Below are 14592 nucleotides of genomic sequence, written 5' to 3' on the forward strand. Positions count from 1 at the left end.
GGTCTCAAGCTCAGCTACAAGCTCTTGTAAACCAATATGAACATAACAAATTAGCAATCTTACAAGACCCATCTGTGTTACCTGCCCTTCCTACCATGGGATCCTCTCCAGTTTTTTTATATATTGTAGTTGCATACAGACCCCTCCATCTGCATTTTCTGAGAGCATGAATTTGGGAGTGTGAGCATTTCTCCCATTGCCACTATTTTAGCACAGATTTTCTCCAGTCTCCCTGAGAAAGAGGCTCAGTTAAAGAGCATCTTGCTTCCACTTTTCCTCCAGGATATTATGAATTCTCAGACCTTAAAACTCAGCATGTCCAAAGGAAGGGGCATAAGGCTGGTACATTTATCAGTGTTTCTAACAGTTGTAAGATATATTGATAGGACAATCTATAGGCTAAACTTCACAGAAAACTGGAGCTTAATGGAGAATAATATTTCTCTTGTGTGTATGCAATGAATATAGTGTAAAAGAAATTGGAACACAGAACATACCTACAATCCTAGCTCCACTTATGCCAATGGGAGCTTTGCCATTGATTTAAGTGGGGCCAAGATTTTACCCCTAATGTTGAAAGAATGCTTATATATGCTTAATACAGCAAATACTTTGCTGAAGAACAGTTGAATAGATTCATAGATTCATAGACTTTAAGGTCAGAAGGGACCATTATGATCATCTATTCTGACCTCCTGCACGACGCAGGCCACAGAATCTCACCCACCCACTCCTGTAACAAACCCCTAACCTATGTCTGAGTTACTGAAGTCCTCAAATCGTGGTTTAAGGACCTCAAGGTGCAGAGAATCCTCCAGCAAGTGACCTGTGCCAGTGTATAAAGTTAACCCTTCTAATATATAAATCCCCTTCTTCATGTAAAGACACTGTTTACAAGAGTTCAGTTCCATATAAATTCCAATTACTAAGGCTGCCATTGATTGTTCTGGGAGCCCCAGGCATATATGAGCGATAATCTGGTTTTAACTTCACTCAGTAATTACTCTAACTGAGGCACCTCATGTTTCTGAATAGTCTCAATTTATTTTGTTCATTTGTGCTGGTGATTTCCATTTTTCGCCTGCTATTTAGCATGTATTTTCCTCCCAAACTCTCCCTTCTCACATATTCCGAGTATCCAGTTGCATACTGAAACACCCCAATACAAAACACTGATTTTCTGTAAACTACATAGAAGAAGATTGTATTGCAGGATTATACAGTGTAACTCTCATGAAAATTGACCTTACATAACCCACATTAAAAATACCACTGTTTAGGCTGTATATCAAAGAATTAATGAAAGGACCCAGGGGGTTGATTAACTGCTCTTTTACACTGATGTAAAATCAGTGATTTAAGTGAGAGGAGCATCAATAAAGATCAAAAGGATCTCAATACAGATCTGATTAATTGTATTTTTACAGCTGTATTTCCCTTTGAATCACCCACTAGATGGCAATAAAACCAATGAGGCACACACATGTCAATTCACTGAACAGGTAGTTCAACAGATTATAGAAAATGTTTTAGATTTATTCTAAATGCAGTGGAACACATTTTCTTAAAGCATATTAGACAGCTAAATGTTTCAGTATTGTACAGCAAATACTACTTTGGAATCTCAGGCCTCATTTAGATCCCACTTATGCTTAAGCTACTTCAGTTCTTGCACAGCACAGATAAAACAGTAGCATTTTTGGCTCTATTGTTAATGTTTTGCAAGCCTGTTGGCATTTTACAGGCATTTCCAGATCGCTTAAGGGATGAGATCATGTAAAGAAAAATAGAACTAGCCCAAATAATATATATTTGCTATTTAAATATATAATAAATTAACCTCCCTAGCAATATTGGAAAATGGATGTTAATCTATTAACCATTTAATTCCTATAAAACACTAAATTATTGCATTTATAAGACACCAATCACTGTAGTATCTAGGCATTGTAAAATGGTGTGCTTTGCATGTGGTTACAAAAGAATTTTGAAATGAATGGGTTGTAGCAGACCCTGGGCATGATGAAGTAATCAACTGACATTAGGGCCCAGTTAAACCATTTCCATCACATACCCATAATTCTATAATACAGGCATATGAAATTAGATATTCTAAATCAACCATAGTAAAGATGAGAGTGACAAGATTTAGTGTGTGTGTGTGTGTATATATATATAAAAAACATAGTGGTAAAAATCACACATCATATACTGCAATTGCTTTAAGTATAATATTTGATAGAGAGAATGATTCAGAAAAGAATCTTTAGCTAACCATAATTAACTTTGTGTGCAACCTTATGCAACTTACTTTTTTCTCAGGTGTATAATCCCCTGGGCATTAATGGGGCTGCATGCATGAATAATTTCTATTTACATGAGTAAAGCTTGCAGGATTGACCCCTTATTTTCAGTTTTTAAAATGCACTTGTCGCCATGTCTCTTTCGCATATGACTCCATTATCCACTGCTAAAAAACACAAGAAAATAGTGAAATGAGAAAAGCTATTTTAATAGGCTTAGTTTATATTAGTTCTGACATCTTCATGTTCTTTTCTGAGCACCTCAATTCTACATTTCTCCCCTAATAACTCTTTATACTGAAGTATGTGGGAAGAAAGTATGACAAAGTATCCTCATATGTGTGTAAAGCACCCTCAAAATATTTCTCTGAGGCAAGGAAAACAGTGTCATCCTTCATGACCTGTTCAACAGAATATAATCCATAGTCAGTTTGGTTATGACAGTTTGGTTATGTGGGAAGAGACCTATAAAGCAAGGCTGGGCTGCAGTTGCTCTCTTTAAAAACGGTCACTCTCTTTTCTTTAATGGGCTCCAAGCCAGCTGTAGCTTTGAACAATTCACTCATAGTTAAACTTTTTTTTTTCATTTTAAAAACAGCTTTCATCTAAGCCTAGTTATACATTACATCCAAAAAATAACATTAAGGTTGCAAAGTCAAGTATTCAAAAGTTAGGAAATGCCAGAATTAAGGGTGCCAGTACAACCTTAATTTGCATCCCCGTCTCCCTTCGCCTTTGGGAGTCTGTGTTATGATATAGTCTTGAATTACATGGTCATTTTTTCCCACAGGACCCTTCCTCATTCAGTGAATGGTAGTTATTCAGTGTTTTTGTTTAATGGGGCATTTCTATGGTGCTGTCACCATACTATCTGAGCTCTTCACAAAAATGAATGAATGCATCTTCACTACACCCCTGTGAGATTATCTGGGGAACTGAGACATAGAGCGATTAAGGTCAAAATTGTCAAGTATTCACCAATTTTGGATGAACAATTTGAGAAACTGAGGGCCTGATTATTTTGTGTTTAGCATTAGTTAGCACTTTATATGTCAAACCACAGCTCCCATTGACTTCAGTTGGAGCTGTAAGTGCTCAACACTTCTGCACATCTGTCCCCCACACTGGGAACCCAGAAAATGAGGAACACACAGTTAGTGGCCAAATGTGAAAATTTTGATTTCGGTGACTTGCCCAGCATTGCATAACATCTCTGTGGCAGAGGCAGGGGTAGAATCCAGTTCTCCAGAGTAACATTCAACTGCCTTTAGTTTAAAAGACCATGCTTTCGCCTCCTAAAATCCCCTGCCTCATTCACTACACACCTTCCAATTTCTGCAATAAATGAGGCAGGGGTTCTACAGACAAGTCTCCTTCAGTACGCAACCATGAATCATTCCAAAAGCCTTTCCATCTTGTGCACTGAATGAGGCAGGGATCCTGTGGAAAAAAATAGCATGTGATCATGTAATTGAAAACTGTAGTATCATGCATACATATAAGGACCCAATTGAAATTTGTATATGACAACCCTTAATTCTGGCATTCACTAATTTTTCAGTGTTTGACTTTGCAGCCCTAATATCAAGAACAATAAAGATTTGATTGCAAGAATTTCAGTAAAGGCAGAATCAAAGTAAAGAAGAATTCTAGCAATTTTATGGAGGTGGCAATTAGCAAACTTGAGGACATAGATGTGATAGTAAAGGACTTCAATTTCTGAAGCATTAATAAGGTACAGTGTATGGAGTAATGTGGAAATGAGGAAGTCAACATAAGGAACCAGATGGGAATGGAGGGATCTAAGAAAGAGTCAAGGGGGATGTAAGCTGGGTTCTGGCTGCATAGAAATCATGACCAAGATTGAAGAGGACAATGAGATTTCAAGGGAGCAGAGAAGATGACCAAGAAGCACTGAGGCATTAAACAGTGGAAGGGTTGAAGGGAAGATATGTGACATCAATCAGCAATAAGAAAGAATCAGGGAAACAGGAGCCTAACCAGGAAATGAAAGTCCTAAAGACTCAAACTTCTTCTTTGAGGTTCTCAGGAAGACCAGATCTTGACCTTTTCCATATTACGAGTATATTTTACAACAGAAAAAAGAGTCACGCTCCTTCCTTCCCATTCCATCTCGTCATAAAGAAGGGAATGTTGTGACCCCTTCACCTGTTTTGCAGCCTGAAAACACATGGAATAGACCATTCATTAGCTCCATGACCACAAAAATCATGTAGAATGAGATGGGAAAATGATCTAAGATCTCACAAAAAGAGGTGTGCTAATATAATTTACATGGATGTACCTGTATTTAATGTACCATATGGTACATTACATACCAGAGGACATACCTCTGAAGCTATTTACTGCATCTATTCACCCAGTCATTTCCAGCAGAGGGTATGTAAAGTACACTTTCCACATCTATGCAGACACATAAAGGATCAGTTGTTAGTTCTTAGAGGCAAAGAAGTGGTTTTATTTCTGGGTCATTTTACAGAGTCAATGTGAAAATATTGAAGAAGATGTGAAATCTCACAAAGGTATATCAGCCCGCCCCAGAATGTTTCTAGTGTATATATGATTCAGGACTCTAGAATTCCTCCTTCTTAGGTCTTCGACTCCTGCATTCATTGTCAGACCTGTCATTCTTTATCCTCATAACTTTCTAGTCCTAAGGAAATCATTTTGTGAATGTGTGTTCATTAATAAAACAACTTCCACAGCATAATATAAACATGAAAGAGCACCTGTTCTTGGACATGACCAACTGTAGACTTCCTTCTCCCTTAATTCCTACAACAGGTTTTATGCCCCTTTCTAAATACACAAACAGATGCTAGAGCAAGGGAAGAGCTGAAGGTAACTAGCCGGTCTGTTTTAAAGAAGTAAGCTCCATAATCTGATACCATTCAGTTGTTGAGCACCTGCTATTTATGCTTAATGTTCCAGGAACTATAAGTGTTATATGTGTTATATATCCCTTTGACTGTAATCATAGCTCTTGTTTTCTACTACACAACTTTTAAAACCCAGAGATGGCTGATCAGAGTGTTCTTGTTATTCAGACCTGGCAAGCATGAACATCTGAAATAAATTAATCTCATTTTATCCCCTTCACTAGTTTGAAATCCAGTGGATGCTGATTCATTGCGACCCTCTGAGACCACAAAGAGAAAGTTGTAGCGAACTTCCAGCCAGGAGACAGGTAAGGGGCTTCCTTGGCCTTACATTCCTAATATTTATACTATCATTGGGTCTACGTCTTCAACCTTTTCCTCTGGGTCGCCGGCAGTTATCGGTCTCCTCATTTTTCTTAAGGTTATAGATGTCTATATTTAACATGAGTACTTGTGGCACCTTAGAGACTAACAAATTTATTTCAGCATAAGCTTGTTCTCTGTATGTATAAATATCTTCTGTCTGTGTGTTCCACTCTATGCATCTAAAGAAGTGAGCTGTAGCCCATGAAAGCTTATGCTGAAATACGTTTGTTAGTCTCTAAGGTGCCACAAGTACTCCTGTTCTTTTTGCGGATACAGACTAACACGGCTGCTACTTTGTAACCTATATTTAACATATGTATCTGGGATTTGGTTCCTTTCAAAATGGTCTCATGGTTTTAACTCTTTTCTTGCTTTCTTACTTTTTTCTTATCAAACTACCTGAGGCAGAGAGATTTAAAATGTGTGCCTCTGTAGGGAGTGGGGCTCTTTGCAAGCACCATGGCCTAGCTTTGCTTTTCTCTCTTGGTAACTCATTCAGAAAGTTAAGGGATTGCTGCTGAGGACCATGGTCAGAGCAGCAGCAGCAGGGCAAAGGGTTAAAGGAGCTGGTGTCATTCAATCCCCTCCTTCCTAGCATTCAGATTTCCTCCAATCCCCATTACCCTCCTCTAAGGCCATTAATAAACAGAAGAAACAGATGCCTGAAGCAGGGCTTACCTTTCTGTTGCTGCTAGTGGAGTCACTTGGGGGGAACTGTATGTCTTGCGGGTCCTAAAATCTATCAAGAGCAACAGAGTGGAAAACATTGCTGGCCAGCAGAGAAGTGACCATGACTAGCACTGCTCGGGGCAGGGGATCGTTACCTTTAGGGGTTTTTCTACAAATTATGTGCCTTTGCCTGGCTCAAGTAAGTTGTACACTTTTATTATACATTTCTTATTCATTGCAGATAAGCCAGACTGCCACGGAGGTAAGTTTTAAGGAAAGAAAGCCTGCTCAGTGCAAAGAGAAAGGGTCTATACAAAGTCCCTGGGAAGCTGAGGACAATCTCCTGTCCTCTTGCCTGGCATCTGATGCCTTTCAAAATCCAATAGTCTCGTGGCTGGGTTGTCTTATCCCAGAAGTGGTGGCTGTAACTGTATTTTTTTAAAACTGAAATCACATTAGCATTTCTAAAGTGGAAAAAATAAGTTAAGCAAAGAGATGTAGATGCAATGGTTACAACTGCTTTGAACAGAACCTTTCTATGCAATGTGCCAATGAGCAGTGGTATGGCACGGTTTAAACTGCAAGTAAGAAAATCATCAGTTTAATAAGAACTTGAGAGGCTGCTCTAAGAAAGAAACATTCCTAAAATGCCAGTAACATTGGAAAAAGAGCAGGAAGGACAGGGGCTATAGCTAGGACTGCCTGAATGGGACCGGAGATTTCAGACTCTGGCAGCTCCTGCCAGACTGAGGGCATCACCTCCTCCTGTAGGGGCTTGAGGTTTCACTCACAAAGCCCCCATTGTGAGGTTTGCTTTGCCTGGCAGTTGGAGTTTAGTAATAAAGAAAACAGTCCAGTATATTATAGAACTCGAGGGTTTCAAACATTCTTTCAAAGAACGCGTTTCTTTGGGTTCAAACATATGCAGTGCCTGCTAACACCCCTCTCAGGAGCCCAGCCTGTGGAGAAGGCTAATTATAACCAGGATTGTAGATTTTAATGTACTTGTGAGGACAGGTAACAGGAGTTTTTTTATAAGGAAAAAAATGTTATTGCAGTGAATACATTAGTGAGAGCAGAGAAGGGCTGTATTTTTAAACTTTTCTTCCTAACACAAACTCTTAAGAAGAGTCTCTTCTGTTTAGGCTGAATGAGCTTGTTAGAATAGGTCTGGAGAATTTCAAAGCGTTATTCACAAAGAACATTATTATTTTTCCTTCACTGTTTTTATATTGATTTTTCAAGGGCCGGGCTAGTGAATTTCTGATGCGAATATTACCCCCAAACCTTTTGCTCTGCAAAGCCCAGATCGTACTGTACAGTTACACAGTGACATAAACCCTGGCATGCCTGTTTTGTGCAGTGGGTGAATGACAATAGACAAGGACGGGGAGTTTTTGACAATTTGTAATCCTGGTTCAGATTGCAATGGACATTTTGGCAGTCACTAAACAAGGGGAAATGCAATTTAGTGGGTCAACATGACAATTACTTTAATCATCAGGTGCACAAGACCAACTGTATGGTCAGCTAAGGGCCCTGGTAACTGAGGAGCCCACTTAGAAGCCTTTGGAAGTTCTTTCCCCATGGGCTGGTCTCCCCGTTCCTGTACCTTTACCCCCAAGTTGCTGCAGGTTTTCTGGGATCTGCCCACTGTCTAATTGCAATTTGTTTTATTCCTTGTCAGAGAGGCCCCCCAGGTCCGCAAGGCCCCCCAGGTCCACCAGGTCCACCAGGAGTTCCTGGCATCGATGGCATCGATGTAAGTGTCTCCCATGCATGAGTCACCACAGCTGGCAGCTAGGAATGCTTTCTGCACACACCTGAATTATTCTTACTACATTAGTATTTAGCTCTTGGGATCCTTTGAATTTGCAGCACTCTCTATTGTCCTTAATAACCTTCATAGGAATTATTGTTCAGCATCGGCTGAAACAGTAATGGGTGTGTGGGGTGGTGGTGGTGGGGGAACGGCAGTCTGGTAGTCTGTAAAAAGGATTACATGAGATTATTTATTACAGTATGTGATAGGAATCATATGCAATTATTCTTGATAATCTGTAAAGAACTATACAGGATTATTCTTGATAGCATACAGTAGGTCTATAGAATTATTCTGCATAATAGGAACTATATGGGATTACACAATAGAAGTGAATTAGGGATCATTCCTGATCATCTGTTTAACATTTTGCACATGGGTTTATTAGTGTCACCTCAGGACTCTACAGGATGCTGACTAAACCATTTCTCTTTTACATCCTGTTAGGGAGACAGAGGTCCCAATGGCCCCCCAGGTCCTCCAGTAAGTAATTTACATTGCTTTGCATTCGATCTTACAACAGGATCGACCCAGCTCTGCTTGCTTCTCACTCTAAAATACATTATTTCTTTGTCCATTTGAATCCTGAAGGGTCCGGATGGTGAGCCAGGCAAACCAGGTGCCTCCGGGATGCCAGGAGAGCCAGGAGCTGATGTGAGTAGACTTTGCCTTCTTTTTTGGAAAAATAATTAGTTCTAGGCTATTTCTGTAGGGAGACAACCTCCTTCTAAGGTCCTTGGTTTAATTACAACCCAGATGGCCAGCCGTGCGTGAGTGAAAGATCTGGCTGCCATTTGAAAGACTCTCTCTTACACACTGGGCTGGGCTGGGAGGTGGTTAGAGAGACTGGGCACAGGGTCTGGAGGACTGAGGTCCCTGGGGAGGACTGAGGATTCCAGCCTTTCCTTGTGTGATAACAGAGCAAGGATTGTTTGGAGTTACAGAGAAACAGCTCTCTCCCCCCTTGCTCTGGGGAGGGGCAAGAGCTGTGACAAGAGAGGAGTGTAAGTCAAAGGGGAAGGATTCGATTGGGAGGGAGGGACCTGGTGAAAGTCCCATGTGTGGGTGCCCATACTGTTCATCTACGTACAGCCTGAACAGACTCAGCTGCCACAAGGGAAAGGGAGGAGGAGTCGAGCTACTGCATGTGCTGGGTGACAGGTGGCTGCAGCAGGGAAGGGCGCCCTCTCCCACCCTATGTCCTGTTGTAAACCAGGGTGTGCACACTGCCCTCCACATGGAGTCCAGGCTTTGGGAATTAATGGGAACCAGGGGCATTTGTGGGCAAATGAAAGCCAAGCGAGACTGGGGGGAGTGGTTTGAGCATTGGCGTGCTAAACCCAGGATTGTGAGTTCAATGCTTGAGGGGGCCATTTAGGGAACTGGGGTAAAAATCTGTCTGGGGATTGGTCCTGCTTTGAGCAGGGGGTTGGACTAGATGACCTCTTGAGGTCCCTTCCAACCCTGATATTCTATGATTCTATGAATGGAGTCTCAGCATCAGGACCTGCCAGGCAGCATCCTTCATTGGCTCCTCTCCTGCCTGCGGGGGTTCTGGGAGCAACCAGGGGAATCAGATCTGCTCTGCTGTGGGATGAGAAAAAGGAGAACAGCAAAGGAAGACAGAGAGACACTTCGAATTGCCCCCTACTGACCAACAGGAAAGGGCAAGACCTGTCTCTTGAAATAAGCAAGGAATCCATGACTGAGGCAATTTCTTCATTTCCAGTTGTTGTAACTGGTCTGCAGGGGGCGTTAGCAGTTTCCAGGATGTTAAGAACTAGGCACAGATTGTTTCACTTTGCCCTGGCTGTGGAAGCATCGCATTCACTTTTCCCATACAACTATAAGGGCAATTGGGGGCACAAACAGAGAAACTTCCTCTTGGGGAACATTGAGACAGAATGAAGAAAAGGGAGGTTATCTGTATGAGAGAGCCTAAAAAGACTAAATGGAAGACTCATGCAAGAAACACACTAGCATGTGAAGGAATAAATTTAAAATGTGATCCAATCCTCTGGAAATCAAGGGTTGTTTTGAGTCATTCTTCATGAGACAAGCTGTGATCTTTTGGTTTTTTGTTTTAGAGATCTGGAATTTACTGCTGAAGAGCAAACTTTTATTTTACATTATTATTTTATTTCATATTAGAAGAACAGTGGATTGTGAACTAAAACAGCAGATAGAAAGCTCATGCACGGATTTAACATACTCATGAACTCAGTCAGAAATGGATATTTTTAAATCTTCCACCCTACAAGATGAACTGGAAAAAAAGTCTGTCACATATTTTTCAATATTTTCTGATTATGAAGCTTTATACTGGCTGGTCAAGCAATAATCTAATCTGAAAACTTTATGCCTTAAATAATAACCATGGACCATGGAAACACATAGTATAAGAAGAAAATAACCAGAGGATTACTGTCTGGTGGTAGTGTTAATCAGAAACACTAGTTTCTCAGTAACTTCAGATAGAATGCTAATGTAGCGTATAATGTGAATGTATTTGTTGTAACATATAGTTACAAAATTATTACAAGCTTTCAAGTGCCTTATGGAAACAAATGAGGTCAATTTTTTACAATTTAAATGAAGAAGGAGACTGTGCAAGTTTTTTTAAATATGGATTTTCATTATCCTTATATAATTTTAGAAAACCAAAATTTAATATGAAAATACAAATTAATTTAAATACCTAAGCAGATGATTGATGGTCTTTACGAGTGTTGCTTAACACATCCCACTCATTTTATATTATATAAACATTTCCTCTAAATAGAATTTTTATTCCTCAGTAGCAATACATGACATTGTAAGTGCGAGAAAACTATTAGTATGTCACATTTAGCACATCCAAATTTGAGACAGCTAGCTATGTGGAACTGTTGTAAAGTAATGATTATGCTTTACTGAGCTGAAACTTATGGATGGACTTTAACTGTGATCCCAGGAGAAACTGAATCCCAAGAGAAATAGTGACTTGAATATATATTATTCTGAAGTAAGGAGGACTTCCTTCCTTCCTTCAGAATAATATATGACTGTTACTGCCCTTGTAACTTTGTTTCTTCATGGGGAACAACACAAGGGCCTAAATAACTAAGGTTCAAGGGAATCTTATTTTGATGGAAAGCTAGAACAAATCCATTCTTATTGTAGTTCTTTGCTTTGATGGAGTTGTCATATTGGTATTTATGTCTTATGCAAGGATTTAAGCACATTACTGTGTAGCTTATATAAAAATGTCAGAAAAATAATTTGTAATATTAAGACCTGACTCAGCAATTTTAAAGGGTGGAGAATTATATGGAAGTGCTTAAATTAACTTGAAAATGAAACATGCTGGAAGTTGATTGTTTTTTCTGTAAAAGTATTCTGCAAAAGGTAAACTAAAAATTCTTATTAAAACCTGTTTAAGATCCAAAATCCATAATAGAATAGAGATTTGAACTTGCTAAAATTCACATTAATTTCAATATTCCAAATTGACTTCACTGAGTTGTCCCTGAGACCCTTTGTGTGCAAACTGAAAAACAATAAGCAAAGTCCAAATATAAAACCAAATATTTGAAAATCTTTTTCTCCTTTACTTTCCTGGCAAGACTCAATTTCTAGATTCTTTGTTTCCCCTTTCAGGACAACTCAGTCACCTAAACCACATCATTTTCTTGAGCTCCTCAGTTAAAACATAAGAACAGCCATACCAATGGTCCATCTGGCCCAGTATACTGTCTTCTGACAGTGGCTGGTGCCAGCTGCTTCAGAAGAAATGAACAGAACAGGGCAATTATCAAGATCCATCCTCTGTCATCCCATCCAGCTTCTGGCAAATAGAGGCTAGGGACACCCAGTGCACAGGATTGCATACCTGACTATTTTGGCTAATAGCCATTGAAGGTTGTGAACTTATCTAATTATTTTTTTAACCCAATTATACTTTTGGCCTTCACAACATCCCTTGGCAAAGAATTCCACAGACTGACTGAGGGTTGTGTGAAAAAATACTTCCTTATGTATGTTAGAAACCCGCTGCCTATTAATTTCACTGTGCGACCCCAGGTTCTTGTGTTGTATGAAGGGGTAAATAACACTTCCTTATTCACTTTCTCCACAACATTCATGATTTTATAGACCTCTATCATATCCCCTCTTAGTCATCTCTTTTCTAAGCTGAACAATCCCAGTCTTTTTATTCTCTCCCCATATGGAAGCTGTTCTGTTTTAGGTGCTTTTGATGCCTTCTTGCTCCTGCATATACCCCAGTCTTATTGAATGAGTGAAAAATAGTAAAATGTAAATATGTTTACAGTTGAAGACTACACAAATTGACCTTAATATACACTCATTGTGCACCCAACTGGCATAGAATTAAAAATACCATGTATCTGGGTTTTTCATTTATACTGTCCTTCCTCATCCTTAAATTGCTGGGCCAGTTCTGATTTCTTTAATCTTGTTTTTCTCTTACAAATTATTCCACTGCCAGTTATAATAAACTGAACAAAAAATACTGCACAGTAATTGTCCATAATGACCATGTAAGCTCCAGAAAGTAAGTTAGCAGGAAAAAAGCCTTTTGGGTCACATACTGAATTATTAGAAACTTACCAAAGAGGAAAATATTGGACAAACATAAAAGCAAGGATTTTTTTTTATAGATTTCTTGAATTATTAAGCCACATAAAATGACTGAGGACAAATTAATCCTTACTGAACTCCCAGTTATAATTACCTTTTTTTTTTTTTTTTTTTTTAGTTTTAGTCAGAAGCACAAGTATGGCTTAAGGGCCAAATCGTGACCCAACCTGTATCAGCCACGTGACCCTTTAATTCAGGGAATAGTCTCAGCTGAATCTGTGTGGCTCTCTCATTTAGCTTGAGGCAACCCCATAGTATTCCCCAGAGGCTGGGTTTATGATTCCACCCTCCTGGATTGCCATCTGTGAACATCAGGAAGCTGGATGAGGGATGAGACAGGGGAGGCCTACTCCAATATTTCTGTGTGGTATGAGGGCCAGTTCCTCCTTGGCTGAATGACAGGGACACTGAATGGTTTACTATGGCCTACAGAATGAGGTCATGGCTAACCTGGCCTCAGTAGAGCTGTTAGTCTGGGGACAAAAGAATTCCTGTCCTTTATCATTGCAATCAGAAGTAGAAAGGGGAGAGATCCTTCCTCAGAGTGCTACCACATACAATTGGGCCCTGCTCCCTATCCTTTCTTCCTCAACAGTAACCTCTTCAACTTGTTTTGGGAAGGAAGACAAGGGTGAGGAGATAAACAGAGGGCTGCTGTAAAGAGTGGTTTGGGGAAGTCATTTCCATCCTCTCCCTTCTTGCACAAAGCAGATGTGGCTTCTATTCCCCTTCCCCAACTCCCTAGGCCTAACTATCTTCCTGATTGGTCAGCCTGGTGTCTAGCTGACATATATAGCAAGTAAGTGGCTGCCATGTGCCTTATTACGTACATAGGGCTACCATTTGGTTCAAAATGATTGTACCTCTTAAGGTACATTTTTAATACTATCAACAATAGTCTATTTTGGATGCCTATGTGTAGCTGTTATTGAAGTTATGCTTTGAAGTCAAAATATGGCCTTATATGTATGGATAATCTATACAACATATGAACAGTATAGGTGTGGGTATAAATCTAATGTAGTACAGAGGCTTTTAGGGGGATGACTGACTGACTATTAATTTCCATATTCATATTGAGCTGAATATGAAAGGAAGGGTGGGACCTTTTCATTGGAGATCACCAAAAGGTCATCAATTTTTCTCATCTAATTTCAAACATTCAAGTATCCTTTTGAGATACATTCTTGAAATTAGTTCCAGTTTTTCACTATGGACAACTGATTATGCAGGACAAACATAGAAATTTGACATTTTAATCATAAGTCACAAAAGTTTATCTGTCTAGCAATTCAGAACATTTCTCTGATTTGGAAAAATTTAAGGGAATCTGAGGTCACCTGTTCTTACTAACTGGAATTTAGACAAGGTTAGTGTTGAAGGCAATATAACCCAGGTGATGATGATAATAGCCACAAACTCTCACCTTGAACTTTGGCAGAATTTGGATATGGATTAGAATTTTGTAAATCAGCTTCATCTCTGTATTTCACTACACTATTTGCATTGTAAGACAATTTCACAGTGATTTATATTTTAAAGAGTTTTCTGTTGTGATTAACGAAAATATGAGTTACATTAATATGTTACACTTTATTTCACAAGGGACTGACAGGCCCTGATGGATCGCCTGGCCCAGCTGGACCCCGAGGACAAAAGGTAAGAATGAAGTCAGATATTAAGTCTTTGATGCATTTTTTACAGGCATACTTATAGACTTTTTCATAGAATCATAGATTATCAGGGTTGGAAGAGACCTCAGGAGGTCATCTAGTCCAACCCCCTACTCAAAGCAGGACCAATCCCCAACTAAATCATCCCAGCCAGGGCTTTGTCAAGCCAAACCTTAAAAACCTCTAGGGAAGGAGATTCCACCACCTCCCTAGGTAAC

The 14592-nt window shown here is 39.5% G+C and overlaps 1 protein-coding gene across 2 annotated transcripts in view; it reads left to right on the forward strand.

Moving 5' to 3' along the window:
- Nucleotides 1-14592, forward strand: part of COL9A1 (collagen type IX alpha 1 chain) — a 97423-nt gene that overhangs the window by 18667 nt on the left and 64164 nt on the right. Inside the window, exons 6-11 of one of the 2 annotated variants that reach the window (XM_054024505.1) lie at nt 5428-5511; nt 6480-6500; nt 7926-8000; nt 8508-8543; nt 8652-8714; nt 14307-14360. In XM_054024505.1, the coding sequence (XP_053880480.1) occupies nt 5428-5511; nt 6480-6500; nt 7926-8000; nt 8508-8543; nt 8652-8714; nt 14307-14360 (333 nt within the window). The remainder of the gene's footprint in view (nt 1-5427; nt 5512-6479; nt 6501-7925; nt 8001-8507; nt 8544-8651; nt 8715-14306; nt 14361-14592) is intronic. The other variant, XM_054024506.1, reaches the window with a different exon arrangement.

The sequence above is a fragment of the Malaclemys terrapin genome, chromosome 3, assembly GCF_027887155.1.
Source record: "Malaclemys terrapin pileata isolate rMalTer1 chromosome 3, rMalTer1.hap1, whole genome shotgun sequence".
Classification (NCBI taxonomy): Eukaryota; Metazoa; Chordata; order Testudines; family Emydidae; genus Malaclemys; species Malaclemys terrapin.